We start from the raw sequence: 15,920 nt of genomic DNA on the forward strand, positions 1-15,920 counted from the left end.
AATTATTATTTTTTTAAGGGATTTTATGACCTGGTAACTAAGACTTTTAGGTCAAGTCTTATTTTAATGTATATTATTATTTTTATGAAAAATTATATTAGTGAAAGTAAATGAAATGAGATGAGTTGATATGGGATCAAATATAATCTCAGTAAAACGTAGGCCATTTACTGAGACTTTTTCAGTGGACTTTTTGTAGGATCCTGAGAAGTTATGTCCAGCGGCTTTGTTTTATTTTCCCACATTTGTTCACTTTCACAGATACTAAATAGTTAATAAACCACCGTTATTACACATTTAAATCTGAGGAAACACTAAATAGACAAAATAAAACATACACCACTTCACTCCTCGCGTTCCCGTCAACAAGTTTGTCTTTATAATAATAACTCTATTATTATTCTCTCTCTCTCTCTATTAACTCTAATAACTCTATTCAGTAAAGATACTTGTTTTAATCTGCCAGCATTATGTTAATTAACTTTTTTTTTCTTTCTAAATTTATACTCCAATCCATTATCATTATATAAAATTAGCGCTTTTAAAAATTAACTGGAACTCAAATGACATGTTACAGTTACTCATGTTATAGTTTTATACTTTTTATAACCTTCTTTAAAAACGACACTGACAGATTAATATCATGTGGTGGAGTAGCAATGACAAATGATCACCACAGCATTATCTACATCATAAATACTATACTGTAATCAAGTTTCCGTGTAGTTTCAAGTGCAATTTCCGTTACATATTTTGATAAGTATTATAGAGAGCTTTTAGGATCAGAAATAGCATAAATGTACAAACAATCGATTAGACATATTATTGAAACAAATAAATTCTGAACAGTAACATTTTAAATCAAAACAACATGACTTTAAAAAATTTAAACTAAACTTCACTCTGTACCTCATACAATAAAAGATAATTAACCTAAATAAATGAGTATAACGTAAATGCCGTAACAATTTACTGGCTAATAAAGAAATACGTAGAAACGTATGCTCAAAATTACATTACTAGTGCTATTTTGGAACTTAGACTCTGGAACTAGATTAGCAAGGAATCCTGAGGTTAGCAATTGAAATAGATGACGTTACAATCATAAAACAAGTAGGTATCTAACTCGTCCTAAGCTTGAGAAAATTAGTATTGTTTATTTACTACATAGGTACCTATTCACGGTGATACTATTTTCTTCTTAAATGTGTATCAGTGTATCAGGCTAAGGTATTTAGTACTCTGTGACTAAATACCAGTGACTAGTGAATGAATGTTAGACCTATTATATACAAAGAGAATCAACTAGGTAGGTAACGGCTCACTGAATTTGGCCCCACTTTTTTTGATTTTCGGATTTTTTTTGATGTGAAACATCTATAGCCGCACGTAAAACCGATTTCCAGCGTGGCGACCCATGCCGCGGCGACGTGTCGCCACGCTATATGATGGTATATATATACCGAGGGAGATCGCTACACTGAGCTCGGATACCTATAGTGTATACTCCGTAGTGTATACAGTGTTGTTTACTACAGTACACATAACTTGTGTTTTACTTGAAAACAAATTATTTTTACAAAATAATGTCGATGTTTCACATCTGCCAGGCGTCCCGTGACGGCTCACACATTTTTATAAAACTAAACATTTTTTGTTTTTTGTTATTTGTTCGTCGTTTGTTCATTAATGTTCAAATGTAAAATTTTGTTTGTTTGTCTTTTATTTATTTATAATTAACTAAACAATTATCACCCTTAAGTTGGCTCCCTTTACTAGATATCTTTATTTTTATCACTCAGATTAATTAACTTTGATCAACTATCGTTTGTTCGACAACTACTGGTGATTGTTCGATCATAAAAACAATTAAATTCGCAATCATTAATTATTTTATATCTATTAAGCAAACCATCAACAAATAAAATCTTGTTTTTATAGAGTATCTAATTATAAAAGTTTAAAAGAGGGTCCAAATTCAGTGAGCCGTAGGTACTTTTTTTTTAAGAGATTTTATGACCTGGTAACTAAGACCTTTAAGTCATGTCTTATTTTACTTTATATTCTTAATTTTATGAAAAATGATAATATGGAGTGAAATGAAATGAAGATGATTAATTTGAGACATTAATCAACTGGGATGAAATTTAATGAAATGAGATGATATGGGATGAAATATAATCGCAGTAAAATGGTGGTCATTTACTGGGGTTTTTTTAAGTGGACTTTTTGGAGGAACCCGAGAAGTTACGTCCAGCAGCTTTGTTTCATTTTCCCACATTTGTGCACTTTCACAGATATTAAACAGTTAATAAACCACCATTATTACACGTTTAAACCTGAAGAAACACTAAATAAACAAAATAAAACAAATCACACAACTTCACTCGCGTTCCCGCCAAAAAGTCTCAAATATATTAAGTGTATAATCTATGGTCCAGCCGTAGGTACATAAGTACCCAAACCATAGTAATTATGAACCATAGACATAATATTTGAGAACATAGGCTGTGATGTAAAAATCACTACATACATAGAGCATGACGATCAAACTTCAAAGTAGCTGAAAGTGATTCAAAGGCCAACCCCGCAAAGTGACGCGTTTGTAGCATATTTTGTTAATTTATTTGCTCATAACAATGCAACCGACGTAGTAATTCAGTAAATTTAGTTGTATAAAACGTAACCTTTTAAGTGCGGTTCAATATATTATTCTATTATTTCATTATAACTGTACAAATACGAGCAATGTGGAACAAGTAGTCCAAATTTTCGTCATAATCCAATAATTCTCGGATGTTAATGAAGGTCTTCATACAGGATGGGCTTACTTATTTCGAAAATATGGAGCTTATTCGGAAATGAGGGTATGTCACATGCAGTTAAAATAAACATAGCGTTCATGGTATTTTTACTATAAACCTTCAAAAGATAAGATAAACTTGAGATGTATTATTAAGACACCACTTTTATGAAGAAACTGATAAAAATGCACAAGTCATGATAATTATGCCTAACAATAATACTTTCGTAAAATAATTTGATACTTAATAGTTAATAAATTATACAATACATGCTAAAACAAACATAGTTATAATAAATATCTACAAATTTTGTATAGTTCACAATTTGTATCGTACAAGAAAATATTAAAAGCTAATTAATCACATGCTTTTGAAACAATAACACGACACTGTATTAATGTAAATACAATTCAATTGAAGAATGTTAACTCATTAATAATTTATTAGCATTTTATATTTATTATTTCTCATTTTAGCTGTTCATGTTATAACTTACAATCATTCCAACTCACTAGGCATATATTTGACTGAAAGTTAGAACACATATATTAATACAATTTTTATTATTTATACCTGGTCAAATAATGAAACTAATTTCTAAGATGAATATGGTCCAGCTTAATATAATAAATAAATAGAACTACAATTGTGAGTTGACCACAGTGAAAAAACAGAGAATTGATTTTCCAATAAATTCATATTTTGATTATAGCCGAATAAAAAAACACTGAATTTTTTTTATCTTTGACTCTGTTTTATTTGTCTGTGAACACAAAAACTAAAGATATATTAAAAACTCCATTAATAAGATGAGATTAAACATATAAGTAGTCTTACAAAAATACCAAATGACACCATACAAAACATTTTAATATACTGTTTAACTGTAATAGTTTATTTTTTTTGCATGATGAGATTGAGATTACAATTGAACACTGCCAAAATATACAAATAATTTTAGACAAAAAAAAAAGCAATACTTCTTAAGAATTGCTTTGTTTCCTGTTGTAAATTTAAAGACTATTGTCAATAATCAACAAATTAAATTAGGACATTCAAATGTAAATTATACTGATAATAATACTACTTAATATAACAATAATTATCCTAAAATAATAATAATACTTCAATAATTAACTGCCTTATGTAGTGGGTGTAGATATCAATTCTAAAGTGACAATTTCCACAGCAATTTACACTTAAGTGGGTTGAGTCTAATGGTGGAAGGGGACTGATTTGTATTGGTTGTTTTCCTGTGAGAAACATAGACCATATGTGACATGACATCACAGTAAGGAATGTACACACAAAAACATTCATAGTTGAAAATCCATTTCAAACAAGGTTTCTACAAACAAGGCTTAGAAATTCAATAAATGATACAAATAGTGAAATATTTTTTTATAAACTGTTCTTAGTTTTACTTAATGTGTTCTTTTAGAATCCACATTGTGAGCATAGAAATTAAGTTAATGCATAGTTAATGACTTAGTATCTTTGTAATAATCAGTTTGATTGTTAGTATTTCCATCAGTTTTTTTGCAAATCATAGACTTATTAAAACTACTTTTTTTCTGTTGATCTTTTTTTAATTTATTTACATAATGTATTATTATAAAACAAAATCAATGAATTTTTTCTATATTAATACTTTTAGTGAATTTTACATATATAACCAAGTATTTTCAGTCCGAGAATACAATTGCTAAAACCACTTTTATAGATTAATCTCACATTTATTATTTCCAATGCATTATTTTTGAAGTTTCACTTAACAGTTTTCATGATCTTGGACAACTAAGTGTATATATTCAGTGCATTGTGACAAACTACAACAAAAATATGGCTAGAGAGGATACAAATTTAATTTAATACTTTTAGTTCGAAGTATTACTTACCATTATATCATATAATTTCAGAACATAAACTCGTATTGGTGGGTCTCGACAATGCTGGCAAAACCACTATTTTATACCAACTGCTTCTTGGTGAAGCTGTACATACTCGGCCCACCATAGGGTCGAATGTTGAAGAGGTTGTGTGGAAGAATCTCCGGTTTGTGATGTGGGACTTAGGAGGACAACAAAGCTTGAGATCAGCATGGAATACTTACTACACAAATAGTGAGGTAATGATAATATTATAGCTTAAAAACTAAAAGGTTTGAATGTAATATGTATTAATGCTTCAGAGCACAGGTGGCCCTGCGATATATATCCCTTCATGCGCAAGAGGAAGCTAGTGCAGGATTTGAACAGAATGACAATAAATGAATAGTATTCTAAATATAAAACAATTTCTAAAATGATTCTTATCACATCCTATTAAAATATAATTTAAATTGTTAAGCCTATATATGATCAATGTTTCAGTTTAAACTATTTGATCAACTGTAATAAGTCGTAAAAGAAACATACTACAGTTGTTTTAAGTACATCTATAAAAAATATCAAAAGTAAATAATTAACCATTTAAATCCTACCTAGTTAAACTATCAAAAAATTCATAATAGGTCTTCAATAAATATTCTAAACTCGAAAAGAATCTGAATCTATCAAACGATATTGAGTTTGCAGATACATCAAGCAATTAGCGAATAAGTACGCATCATTAATTTAATTTGTATTTCACTATTTAAATGAAATCTTGTGCGAATTGATGCATAGCGAGTTTGTTTTTTAAGTTTATTTCTTTTTGAAGCAATTATTAATGGATTGTTTTATTAAAAACAACAGAAAGAAGATTGAACCATTTGCTAACGATATGTATAGTTTTAGTGTATACCGTCATCCATGTGCAACAATTAATGCCAAGGCATTACCTGTCACAAAGTGCCAATATTATTACCTACTGCCCAAATCTGTATCCTAGTATATACATCCTGTATATGTAATGTATTATAGCATCCTAGTAATACAGTAATACCAATGAAATTGAGACATCGATCTTATAACCAAGCTGATCATTAGCATTCACATAGTAGTCCTTACTGGCTTCCTTCTTTCATCCTTTACTGGTAACAGTTGCAAAGCTCGATTGACCATATATCTACATCAATATAGCTTGAAGCGGTTGTGGTTCTAATTAATATATTTGGAAATGGCTTAATTAGCAAACAGTTACTGAGTCCATGTGAAACAGGTACAATGAAAAGCCACTAAATTGCTCTTGCTATGACCTAAAAGGTGTAAAGGAGCATCACTAGTAAATTCCAACTTAAGTTTATAATCATAAAATCGTAGAACCAGCAAAAAAGAAACAGAAAAGTTCCTCCCACGTAGCACATTGCAATGGTAGCTATAACCCGTGACGTACTGACGACAGATATGCGGCTGGTCGTAAAACTTATGTCGAATGCATGATAAGAAGACATGCTGCGACGACCTCACTTAATGTGTGATAAGAGCACGAAGAGGAAAACTACTTAATTTCAACAAACTTTAACATTACTCAAAACTACAAGACAACTCAACGTACAAATAAATTAAATCGTTTTCCTCACTAGCTTTTTTTTTTGTATATGTAAAGTGATGTTAGTCAAATAGTAATTTGTATGACAAGTCCAAATATGGCTTCACTGCTGTATACTCCGGGTTAAGTTACAACGCAGATTAGTTGTTAGAAATCTTATTTTCTATTTCATCGATTAACCACTGGCCTGTCACTTACCCAAAACGTTTGGAATTTGTAACTAAGTTAACTTAAAAAATGTTATGGCACGTTCATTCTGCATTGAAATGCGTAGTTCGTGATTGGGTAAAAAAAAAGAAATATTTCCTAATCTATAATGTATCGAGTGTAAATTCGCTGTCGATTTTATCATGTTTTATTGTGGTGCCTTCAATATCTGATATTAGATAACTAGTTAAAAATATACTAAGCTCTTTAACTATCTGGTCAATTATAGCGTTCGGTACTATGTGAAAATCGGAGATTTTTGTATTAACTGCGGTTTACGTGTGATCTTGATTAGATTGAAAGCGTCGTTTAATCTTGCGTTTATATATACGATTGATTTATATTTTCGAAAAGTAAAATCGGTTATTTAATATCATAAATGGATCTAAAGATGTTTTTGTACAAAGGGTAATATGGATAGTGAAAGTCGGCGGTAATGGTGGCCTCTCCTAGGCTCGCCTATGTTCGATGTATTTACGTCTCCAAACATAAAAATTACATTTTTTTCATTTAATATTAACATATCCTAACCAGTCTTTTTTATTCTTAAATTGAAGTTTATTTTTTAAGCATCGACGTCGCGTTAAATCTGGTTAACCTAATGGTAAATGATCGTCATCATTCATGGATAACAGCAACGCTAAAAGATCGCGTGCTCTAATAAAGGCTTTAAAAAAGTTAAAGTATTAAACGCAAAATTTTAAATGAGGATCGAATGCCGAGATTGGGGAAAGTATTTAAAACGGACCACAATGTCTATCTACATAGTTAAAAGTGAAGCCACTATGAGTAAAAAGGAATCGTAATGATGCAGAAAATTGATAAACGATTATGTAGTTTATGTGTTTTGTGTCGGTACCCAATAAATTAAATAGAATTAACAAAAAAAAATTAGTTTGAGACATAAACTAGTATAGAACCACGAACGCAATAGTAGATGAATATGTCATACGATCTCTTTGAATAATTAATATAGAATATGTCGTTTTTCGCTTAAAATAACAAGCTACCGCTACTAGCCGATAAGAAAAAAAAAATCTGATGAATCTGTTTATATATAAATAACTCGCCGAATTTAAGCATTAAGGCGCAAAAGCGTACCGATAAAAAAATATATGTGATTCGCTGAAGCCGTCTCGAATTCTGCTGCGCGTCTAACAAATAATATAACGTCAAATTGGAAACTTAACGCGTTTTTATCTGTTTTTTGTTTTGTTTGTTATTACAGTTCGTTATAATGGTGATCGACTCGACAGATCGACAGCGTTTAGGCATAAGCCGGGAAGAGCTGCATCGCATGCTTGTCCACGAAGAACTAAGCAAGGCATGCTTACTCGTATTCGCTAATAAACAGGTACTAATTAATACTATACATATATATGTATGTAACGAAGTAGATATAAGTTCCGGATAACGCCTGAGGTGACTGAAAGTCATCGCTGCTCGATGCAATCCTTTCGCATATTATCACCTGAGCTAACTCGACCTGCGACCTAGTCCTTACACTGAGAACACAACCCACTGAGTATCTCGCTGGATCTTCTTCTCAGTGGGTCGCGATTTTGATCCGGTGGTAGATTCAACAAAATACTGCTCTTAGGCAGCTTTGCTCTAAACTTAGTGTTAGCAATTGTCTCAGGTTGAGGTATGAACTCACCTACCGGTTGGTTAGTAGCTTGAATAGCACTTTAGGCTACCAGCTATTGGGTAAGGAAAAAAAAGACGACATCCGGTGCACGGAATCCGGCCTTTTATTTTTTGGTTCATGAATAAATCGATGGAAAACAAACAAGAATGGAAAGGATGAAGGTTACTTTTAACAACACAGGATCAAATGAAAAATCAAATTGTAAACACTTAGAATTGTAACTGTGACATTAGATTTTAAAAGTATGTAATATTGAATCTTCAGAAAACCATTTGTCTGATTCCCTAGTGCCATCAAAAATAAATTTATTCAAATATACATTACTGTATTCTGATCGGACTGAAGCACGTATGAAGCAATTTTCTTGGTGGGTCAATTAAAAAACACCAGAGAGTTTATTTTTTACTAACTTTTATTTTACTTTAACTAAAAACTTTAATTACATACTAAATTTTGCAACAATCTGTCTGTACTAAACATAGTATAATATCTACATCGCCCGGTCATCGTTCTCGTCGAACCCTTCGCTTGCCACGAAGGTCTCGGCGAGTAAACTAACCCAGAGACACAGCCCACTGAGCTTCTCGCCGGATCTTCTCGGTGGGTCGCGTTTCCGATCCGGTGGTAGATTCTGCGAAGCACGGCTTTGGATAGGGTTCGTGTCAGCAACGTCAGGTTTGAGCCCCGCGACCTCACCTACTAGTTCGGTGAATCTAGAATAACCCCTCGAGGCTACTAGAATAGGTAGAAAAAAAATCTGCATCGACTGGCGTTTAAATGTGAATAATACAATAGTGAAAACAAGTGACAGAAGTTGCAGTTAGGACGAATGAAAATTACTAGTGATTGCTTAGTGGAATCACAGAAACCACACGATTTATATAAATTTTTGGAGGTTAACGAACAAGGCAAGAACTTCCATTCGTTGCTAGATTTTTTTCCTAACCAAGCTGATGGCCTTGAGAGGCCATTTCAGCGTAACCCTAATGAGTAGGTAAGCTGACGGGGCTCAAAACTGACAACGTTGCTAACACTAACCTTAGCAAGAGCAGTGCTTTGCAGAATTTACCACCAGATCGGAAACGCGACCCACTGAGATGAACTCAGTGGGCTGTGTTTGTGGGTTTATTTACTCCCCGAATCTTCGTCGACAGTCCGAATGTTAGGTACTTGTATATATGCAAACTTTCTTGAAAATTCGTTGGCGAGATTCAGGCATCTGTCAAATGCCTTGTGTTCATGATAGCTACCCGCTACGTGTTTGAATTCATCACATTGTCTCTTGTATTGTTGATAAGGCTTATTCTTATGATTGTGGGAAAGTATTGGTATCCAAATATGTTTTTTAATGATAACGCAAAGGGACATAATAGCGGTCAAATAAAAAAATCTCGTAAAAACAAAAGGAAAAGATAATCAGCTATTTTGTCTTTGCCTATTTAAATGTACAGATGATCTGTAAGTTTTTGCTTGAACTTATGGATGAATTCGGCACGAAGATTATTATGCAATGTGGTTCTCTAGGTGTGATTCTTCGCTGATCAAACAAAAGACTTGTGTTGATAGAATAAGTTTTTTGTAATATAGGGCGTTACATTATATAAGTGAAGATTTTAATAACATTAACTTAGTACCAGCCCGAAGTACAATTAAATAATAAATCTCATGAAAATAGTGATATGTCAGTTCGGTCCTTTATCTTGAACCCCACTTATCGTCTAGTTCAGTCTCGATTCATTATTTTTCAGGACGTTAAAGGATCAATGACAGCAGCTGAAATATCGGAGCAATTAGATTTGACGTCGATAAAGCAACATCCCTGGCATATACAGGCGTGTTGCGCGCTCACTGGTGAGGGGTAAGCATCGCCGGTCTCATCAGACTGTTACAATATTATGTATTTGCTAGCCGTACTCGCCCGCTTAGCTGGGCATTTAAAATTAACATTATTATTTATTTTCATTATTATTAGGGAGTCCAACACTAGTATAAATATTAGCCTATCCATTAAGTACATGTATTTTCTACATGAATACCAAGTTTCAAGTCAATCGGATGCATGGTTCAGTAGTTATAACGGAACATCCGTAAAAACCACTGTAGATTTATATATTAGTATAGATATAGATGAGACATATCAAGATCGGCAAGCTGACTTCATTTTCATTTCTTTAGCGCGCACGCATTAACCAATAGCAAACGAAAACGTTTCACGCGCTTACACAGCGTTTTATTTTGACCGTTTTTTTTATTTTATTTTAGCGCGCTTTTCATGGTATAATTCTGTGTCGGTGTAATTTAAAAAAGTTCACAGTATAATTTTTCATTGTCCTGTCCTGTTTTGTGGCTCAAAATTAAAACAAAAGAAAATTGTCAAATACAATATTCAAAAATAAGATTAACTATAACAATTTCATTATCATTACGAGCGTATTATAATAATATAACTCGTCGTATATTATTAATAGAGTAGTGGTGTAATTAAGCGTAGATTTTTACCTTTTTTGTTGCACTAGGTGATTAGATGGATAGGGGACCGTGTGATCATATCGTGATAAGTGGTTGCGGAGCCCATAGACAAAACAGCGTGAATGCAGTTTCCCATCATATTGACTCGAATACATGATGCTTCGCCGGCAGAAGTAAGCTGGCTGATCATAAATACGTGCCCTACTACTTAGAATTAATTCAAAACATACATGTCCAATTTTCTCTCGAAATCGAATATCTAATAAGTATGTGTTTAAGTTATTCCATTGTAATAAGTATGTGTTTAAGTTAGTAAATTGCTAAAGGATTTTTGAAAAAAGTACCTTATAAAAAACTTTCAACTTTAACAAAATTACAAAAACCAATGCTAAATTCACAACAATTTTAAATGGTTATTTATAAATGTTATTAACTAAGAACATTTTACATGCGCGCGCTAAGACACATCCATACAGGTCGATGCCTAACACCTATAATCTAACTGTGCAAGTAGTCAATATTCCGACGCTCCGCACCTTATACGCATTAACAGAGAGTCGATCTACCGACGGTTCGTGCTCAAAGGGTTAAAACAGTAGGGTGGCTATATATGTACCACACGATAATTTATTTTTTAAATATCCTACGACTCACACACATATCCGTTCAGAAGTAAATATCGGTGGTCGTGTTTAATACGGCTTAAATGATTAATTGTATGTTTGTATTTCAGGTTACATTTAGGTTTAGAATGGATCGCCAGTCGAATAAAGAAGAAATGACCATCCGATGACGCAGGCGAAATCTTTGAACATTAGGTACTATTCTAATCATTGTTGAATTAGAATTATGTAGCATCACAATAATTCAATTAATTTCATTTTATGACTGGTATTAAAATATTTCCTTTTTATCGATTATTATGATAATCATTTATAATTATAATGATCATTTTATTATATTGATTAACATGAAAATATTTGTTAATAAAATAAAGACCATGAATTTTTCATTAATATTTTATTTTCAACTACCGACTTTTCTTAAATAAAAACATGTACATCATTTACTTAGAATTAATAAATAATTCATAACTATAATAAATTTTGAAATACAACCAAATCACAATAAAAAATCATCGAAAGTCACAAAGATTCAGAAATCTTTTTGGAACAAATTTTTTATAATCAAACTTTAATAATATATGATGATTACAGATAGTAAATTAATTACAACAGAAAATATCGTGCAAACAGCTAAATGTATATTTTATCTATATTAATAGAATCTTTGAACTTTAATTGTAAAGCGAAACGTCACAAGCCCAGATCGTCACAATACAATGGAATATATTCGTGAAATTTACTTTGCAATCTAAAAAGTGCACTTTTATACTATTATATTTTTTACTCTAACCTACTGAAAATATATATTTCTATATTTAAAACAAGCGTTAATTATCAAACAGACACACAGAAAAGTTTTTAAAATGGAAATATTAATTTGTTTGGTCCTCGCCAACACTGGCTTGTTTTAATTAGCCACATATTATTCACATTGATTTTAAACTTGCCACGTAATTCAGTCATAATATGTTTTATAGAACAAAACTAAAATTAATATGAAATAATCTACAGCACAACCCAAAATGAATGAAAAAAATAATAAAAACATTAACATTTTATTACAAAATTTCATAACTACACATATTGGCCTAACAACAATATTCTTATACTAAAGTTAATAATATTAAAATTATTAATAAAAAATATGTAATATATAAAAACAGTTTCATAGAAACGTTTGGCAAAGCATTTGTCTATGTAGATTAAAATTCTTGTGTCCATTAACTTTTGAAGCAGTTGGTAATAGAATAAACACGCTTAATAAATATAAATAAAATAAATCATATTTTTGGTAACTAACTATATAGCGAGACGGTGTCATGATGGCTATCACAGCAAAATAACATCGTGCACTATTATAACTTAAATATAAACCCTTTAATTAAATAAATTGTCAGATTAATCAGTGCGTTCAATAATAATAATAATAATAAAATAAACAAACATAAAAATTACTGGACAACAATTTTATTTATATCAGAGATTCAACTAAAAAATTAACTGTGCTTTAAGTTGAATTATGTTAACTTATAAACTGTTAGTAAGTTTGTTATGTAACATTCATTGTTATAAATTTCATTTGGTTTTGAGGTAGATGAATATAGTTCAACTTTTATAATTTTTTCACATCAGTTAATGAATCTGGCGAAACAACGAGGCAAGATTAGCGGCTATTTGAAATAATAAATCGCATTTTAAAAATCAACTGCGAATTTATCAGTGCTATCTATATATAAATCAAATATGTAATATTTTCATCAATATTAAATATCAATCGTTACTAATTGGATATATAGACACGGAGATACTAAAACTAAATATCACCGTAAATGTAATTCACTAGTTACGCAATTTCCATTACCGCGAGGGAATTTATTTATATAAAATGTATATTTTATTATTTTATGAAACAGCAGTCTTTAGAACTTGATTTTGTACGTCTTCACCTCCATCGGTTCAAGTTCGATGTCTTCTAAGTCGTACAGGTGTTGGTAGGTTTTTAGACCCGTCAAACTGACTGAAGTCAAGTTGTTGATGATGAGTCCGCTAAATTTCGATTTCGAATTAAAACTGGGAACTCGTTTTGAGAATTTACCGATAGTACAGGAATAACCCGGTCTCTGCAAGACCATGTAGCTCGATGTACTGGGGAACTGTTCTAAGACGTCGTCGGTTATGGTTCGGAGTGTCACCAAATGTATGCCGTTGGGGAAGTTCTCAACGAACGTTTGAGACGACTTGATAGCCACTTCTCCCATTTCGCTAGTATCCAAAAGGTATACGTTGACTGGATAATTGAAGGTTCTGCTCAAATAGTCGGCCGAGTGAGAAGGCAATTCATAATGGTTGGTCTTCTGTTCTGGACTAAAGTTTCTCGTGTTCATAGAATCAGTGTTGTCTTTTCCGATTCGTGCCCCAGGCATCGTCTCCAGTAGGATCCAGTTTTGGAATGTGGTGGGCTTATTGTCGACCACTCCTTCGCCGATGCCTCTAAAATCGTCGTAGAGCGTGCGTCTGTCGAGCATCACTTCCAAGCGCCCCGGTTCATATGAAGCGGCTCCCTGCGCGTGATTCGTGATCAAAGTCAGTCTCGTTTCTTTGTCCTGCATCCAAGCCATAGTCGTGATAGGATAATAATTAGCTTCGATGCCAAGCTTATCGATTTTTGTACGTTTCTGATATTGAAAGCCGTTCTGGTCGGTGTAGAATTCGGGCGGTTCGCCGTTCTGTATGTCGGTTTGAATTCTCATAAACAGTTCTGTGTCTCGGTTCTTTGGTGGATCCTCGAAGTCTACTATGTTTTCGACGAGCACCGCTCGGGACAGTATCGGATCGTCTACGTCAAAAATCTTAATTGTGTGTATGAGGAACGGCAAATACATAATCGTGATCTCTCGCGATACGGGACCGGAAACGATAATAATGTTGTCTTCGGATTGTTTGTCCCAGTTGGAGTATGTGTTCAAAACGTTCTTCTCTGGAGAATCGTAGTCGGGCATAAACAGGTACGCTCCAGAGTGTCTCTGGGCGCTCTGATATGCACCGAATTGCATTTCGACAACATTCTTTTTATAAACGTCTTTTCTGTATATCTGTCTAAGGAAGCCGGTGTGCCTGTTAATCAATAGCTTTAGCACCGAGTTCTCCAATTGAATGTCTCCGGGCATCATTTTCTTCGTTACGAATAGACTTTCGCCGTCCGATTTATCGTTGCAGCTGTTACAGAACACAACGCAGTGGTTAGCCACACCGACGTGCTCTTCGAGATTGAAAGTGACCGAGGTGAGCGGCGGGAGTGTTGCCACAAACGTTATGTCAAAGTTAGTGTCGCTTATGACGCGTTTTCCGTCTTCGTGTACGTCTATATTAGGCGCGATCTGATATTGCACGTGCTTGCCTTGTCTCGTATCGTAAACTCGAACATTAGTTGTGTTTGAGGAGAGCGTTATGATTTCAGTTCTGCTCTCGACTAGGGGATTGAACAGGATAACTTTCTTCTTGTCCACATATGATACTTGTAGTTTCTTGATTGGTTTTCCGTATGTTTCCCATTCCATTTCGCTTTGTATGATATTCTGTCCGTGCAGTGTTTCGTCTGGAACCATTATAGTAGTAAGGGCGGTCTCCTGCAGCCGAATGCAGTGGTTGATGCTCGTGAACAATTTGGTGCCGTAGTCCTGCATAACAGCAGATTTCGATGTCCCAGTAATAGCGTCGTGATGCTGGAAGAGCCCCAAGTTTCGCCTCGCGGTGATCAGGTTCTCATATGACTTTTCAAGTTTCTTCTCGGACGATATCAGTTTGCGATCGTCTAACTGCTTCAAGTAGTTTGAAACAAGGGTGAATAATATTTCCGCGGTACGAAGCTGATGTTCCAGCTGCCGCGTGAGGATCTTCAAATACGGTCGTGTGGTGTAATACCCGGACCAATAAGCTGGCTTACCTTCGCTAAATATATCGGAGTAAACGAAGAAATCTCCTTTCAGTGTCGGAATATCGGATTGACGTTCTTTCATCGCATTGAAATAGTCCAAAGGAGTGCCGAATTGAACGTCAGCGTTGAATTGTTCCTTGTGGCCGTTAATGTAATTGAACATTTTCATGTAATTGATGTATTGGGCGTCGAATTCGATGTCGTAATCGTATCGGAAGTCGTCGCCCAGCGGCACCAGGACCACGTTGTGGGTAGTCAACGAACCGATGCGATCGTATTCCTCTATTAACGTTTTCGATTTGGAGTGGAGATTTTGTTCAGTAATGTCCTCGTGTTTGGCGGTGTATTCGGAATACTCGCCAGGAATCTTTCTGAAATCGAAACTGAGACAGATCGAGGGATGAGGGCCGCACGTGCTCTTTATAGAATATATGTCGAAAGGTTGGTTGTGAACGATCATCGTTGGCTTTTTTGACTTCCAGCCGGTGATCCAGTAGAATTCTTCGATCTGTCGTTGAGCGAACCATTGTTTCCACGCGTAATGTATCCTCTGAATTATGGTTCCTTCTAACCCGCTTTTGTCTAATATGTAAGGTACAGTTGGGCCGTGACCGAAGGGGTCGATGGACCAACCGGTTTTGGGAACTATACCGAGGTTGGTTTTCACCCAGTGATGACCTGAAGTACGAATTCACCATTAATGTTCACGTTTGTTGGATTCATACACATCCCAGCTGATGCTTTAACGATGTGTTGGAGAC

At 33.8% G+C, this 15,920-nt stretch overlaps 2 protein-coding genes across 2 annotated transcripts in view; one reads left to right on the forward strand and one right to left on the reverse strand.

Moving 5' to 3' along the window:
* Positions 1 to 2,497: 2,497 nt before the first annotated feature.
* Positions 2,498 to 11,611, forward strand: Arl5 (ADP-ribosylation factor-like 5). The gene is made up of 5 exons (XM_089733326.1): positions 2,498 to 2,867; positions 4,724 to 4,932; positions 7,711 to 7,836; positions 9,879 to 9,988; positions 11,333 to 11,611. Exons 1-5 carry the CDS (start codon positions 2,822 to 2,824, stop codon positions 11,379 to 11,381), a joined length of 540 nt encoding a protein of 179 aa, XP_089589452.1. The 5' UTR covers positions 2,498 to 2,821; the 3' UTR covers positions 11,382 to 11,611.
* Positions 11,605 to 15,920, reverse strand: part of alpha-Man-IIb (alpha-Mannosidase class II b) — a 109,756-nt gene continuing 105,440 nt past the window's right edge. The window contains exon 8 of the mRNA XM_089733256.1: positions 11,605 to 15,837. Coding sequence (XP_089589382.1) covers positions 13,145 to 15,837 — 2,693 coding nt within the window. The 3' untranslated portion in view covers positions 11,605 to 13,144. The remainder of the gene's footprint in view (positions 15,838 to 15,920) is intronic.

The sequence above is a fragment of the Bombyx mandarina genome, chromosome 01 (genome assembly GCF_030267445.1).
Source record: "Bombyx mandarina strain Sakado chromosome 01, ASM3026744v2".
Taxonomy (NCBI): Eukaryota; Metazoa; Arthropoda; class Insecta; order Lepidoptera; family Bombycidae; genus Bombyx; species Bombyx mandarina.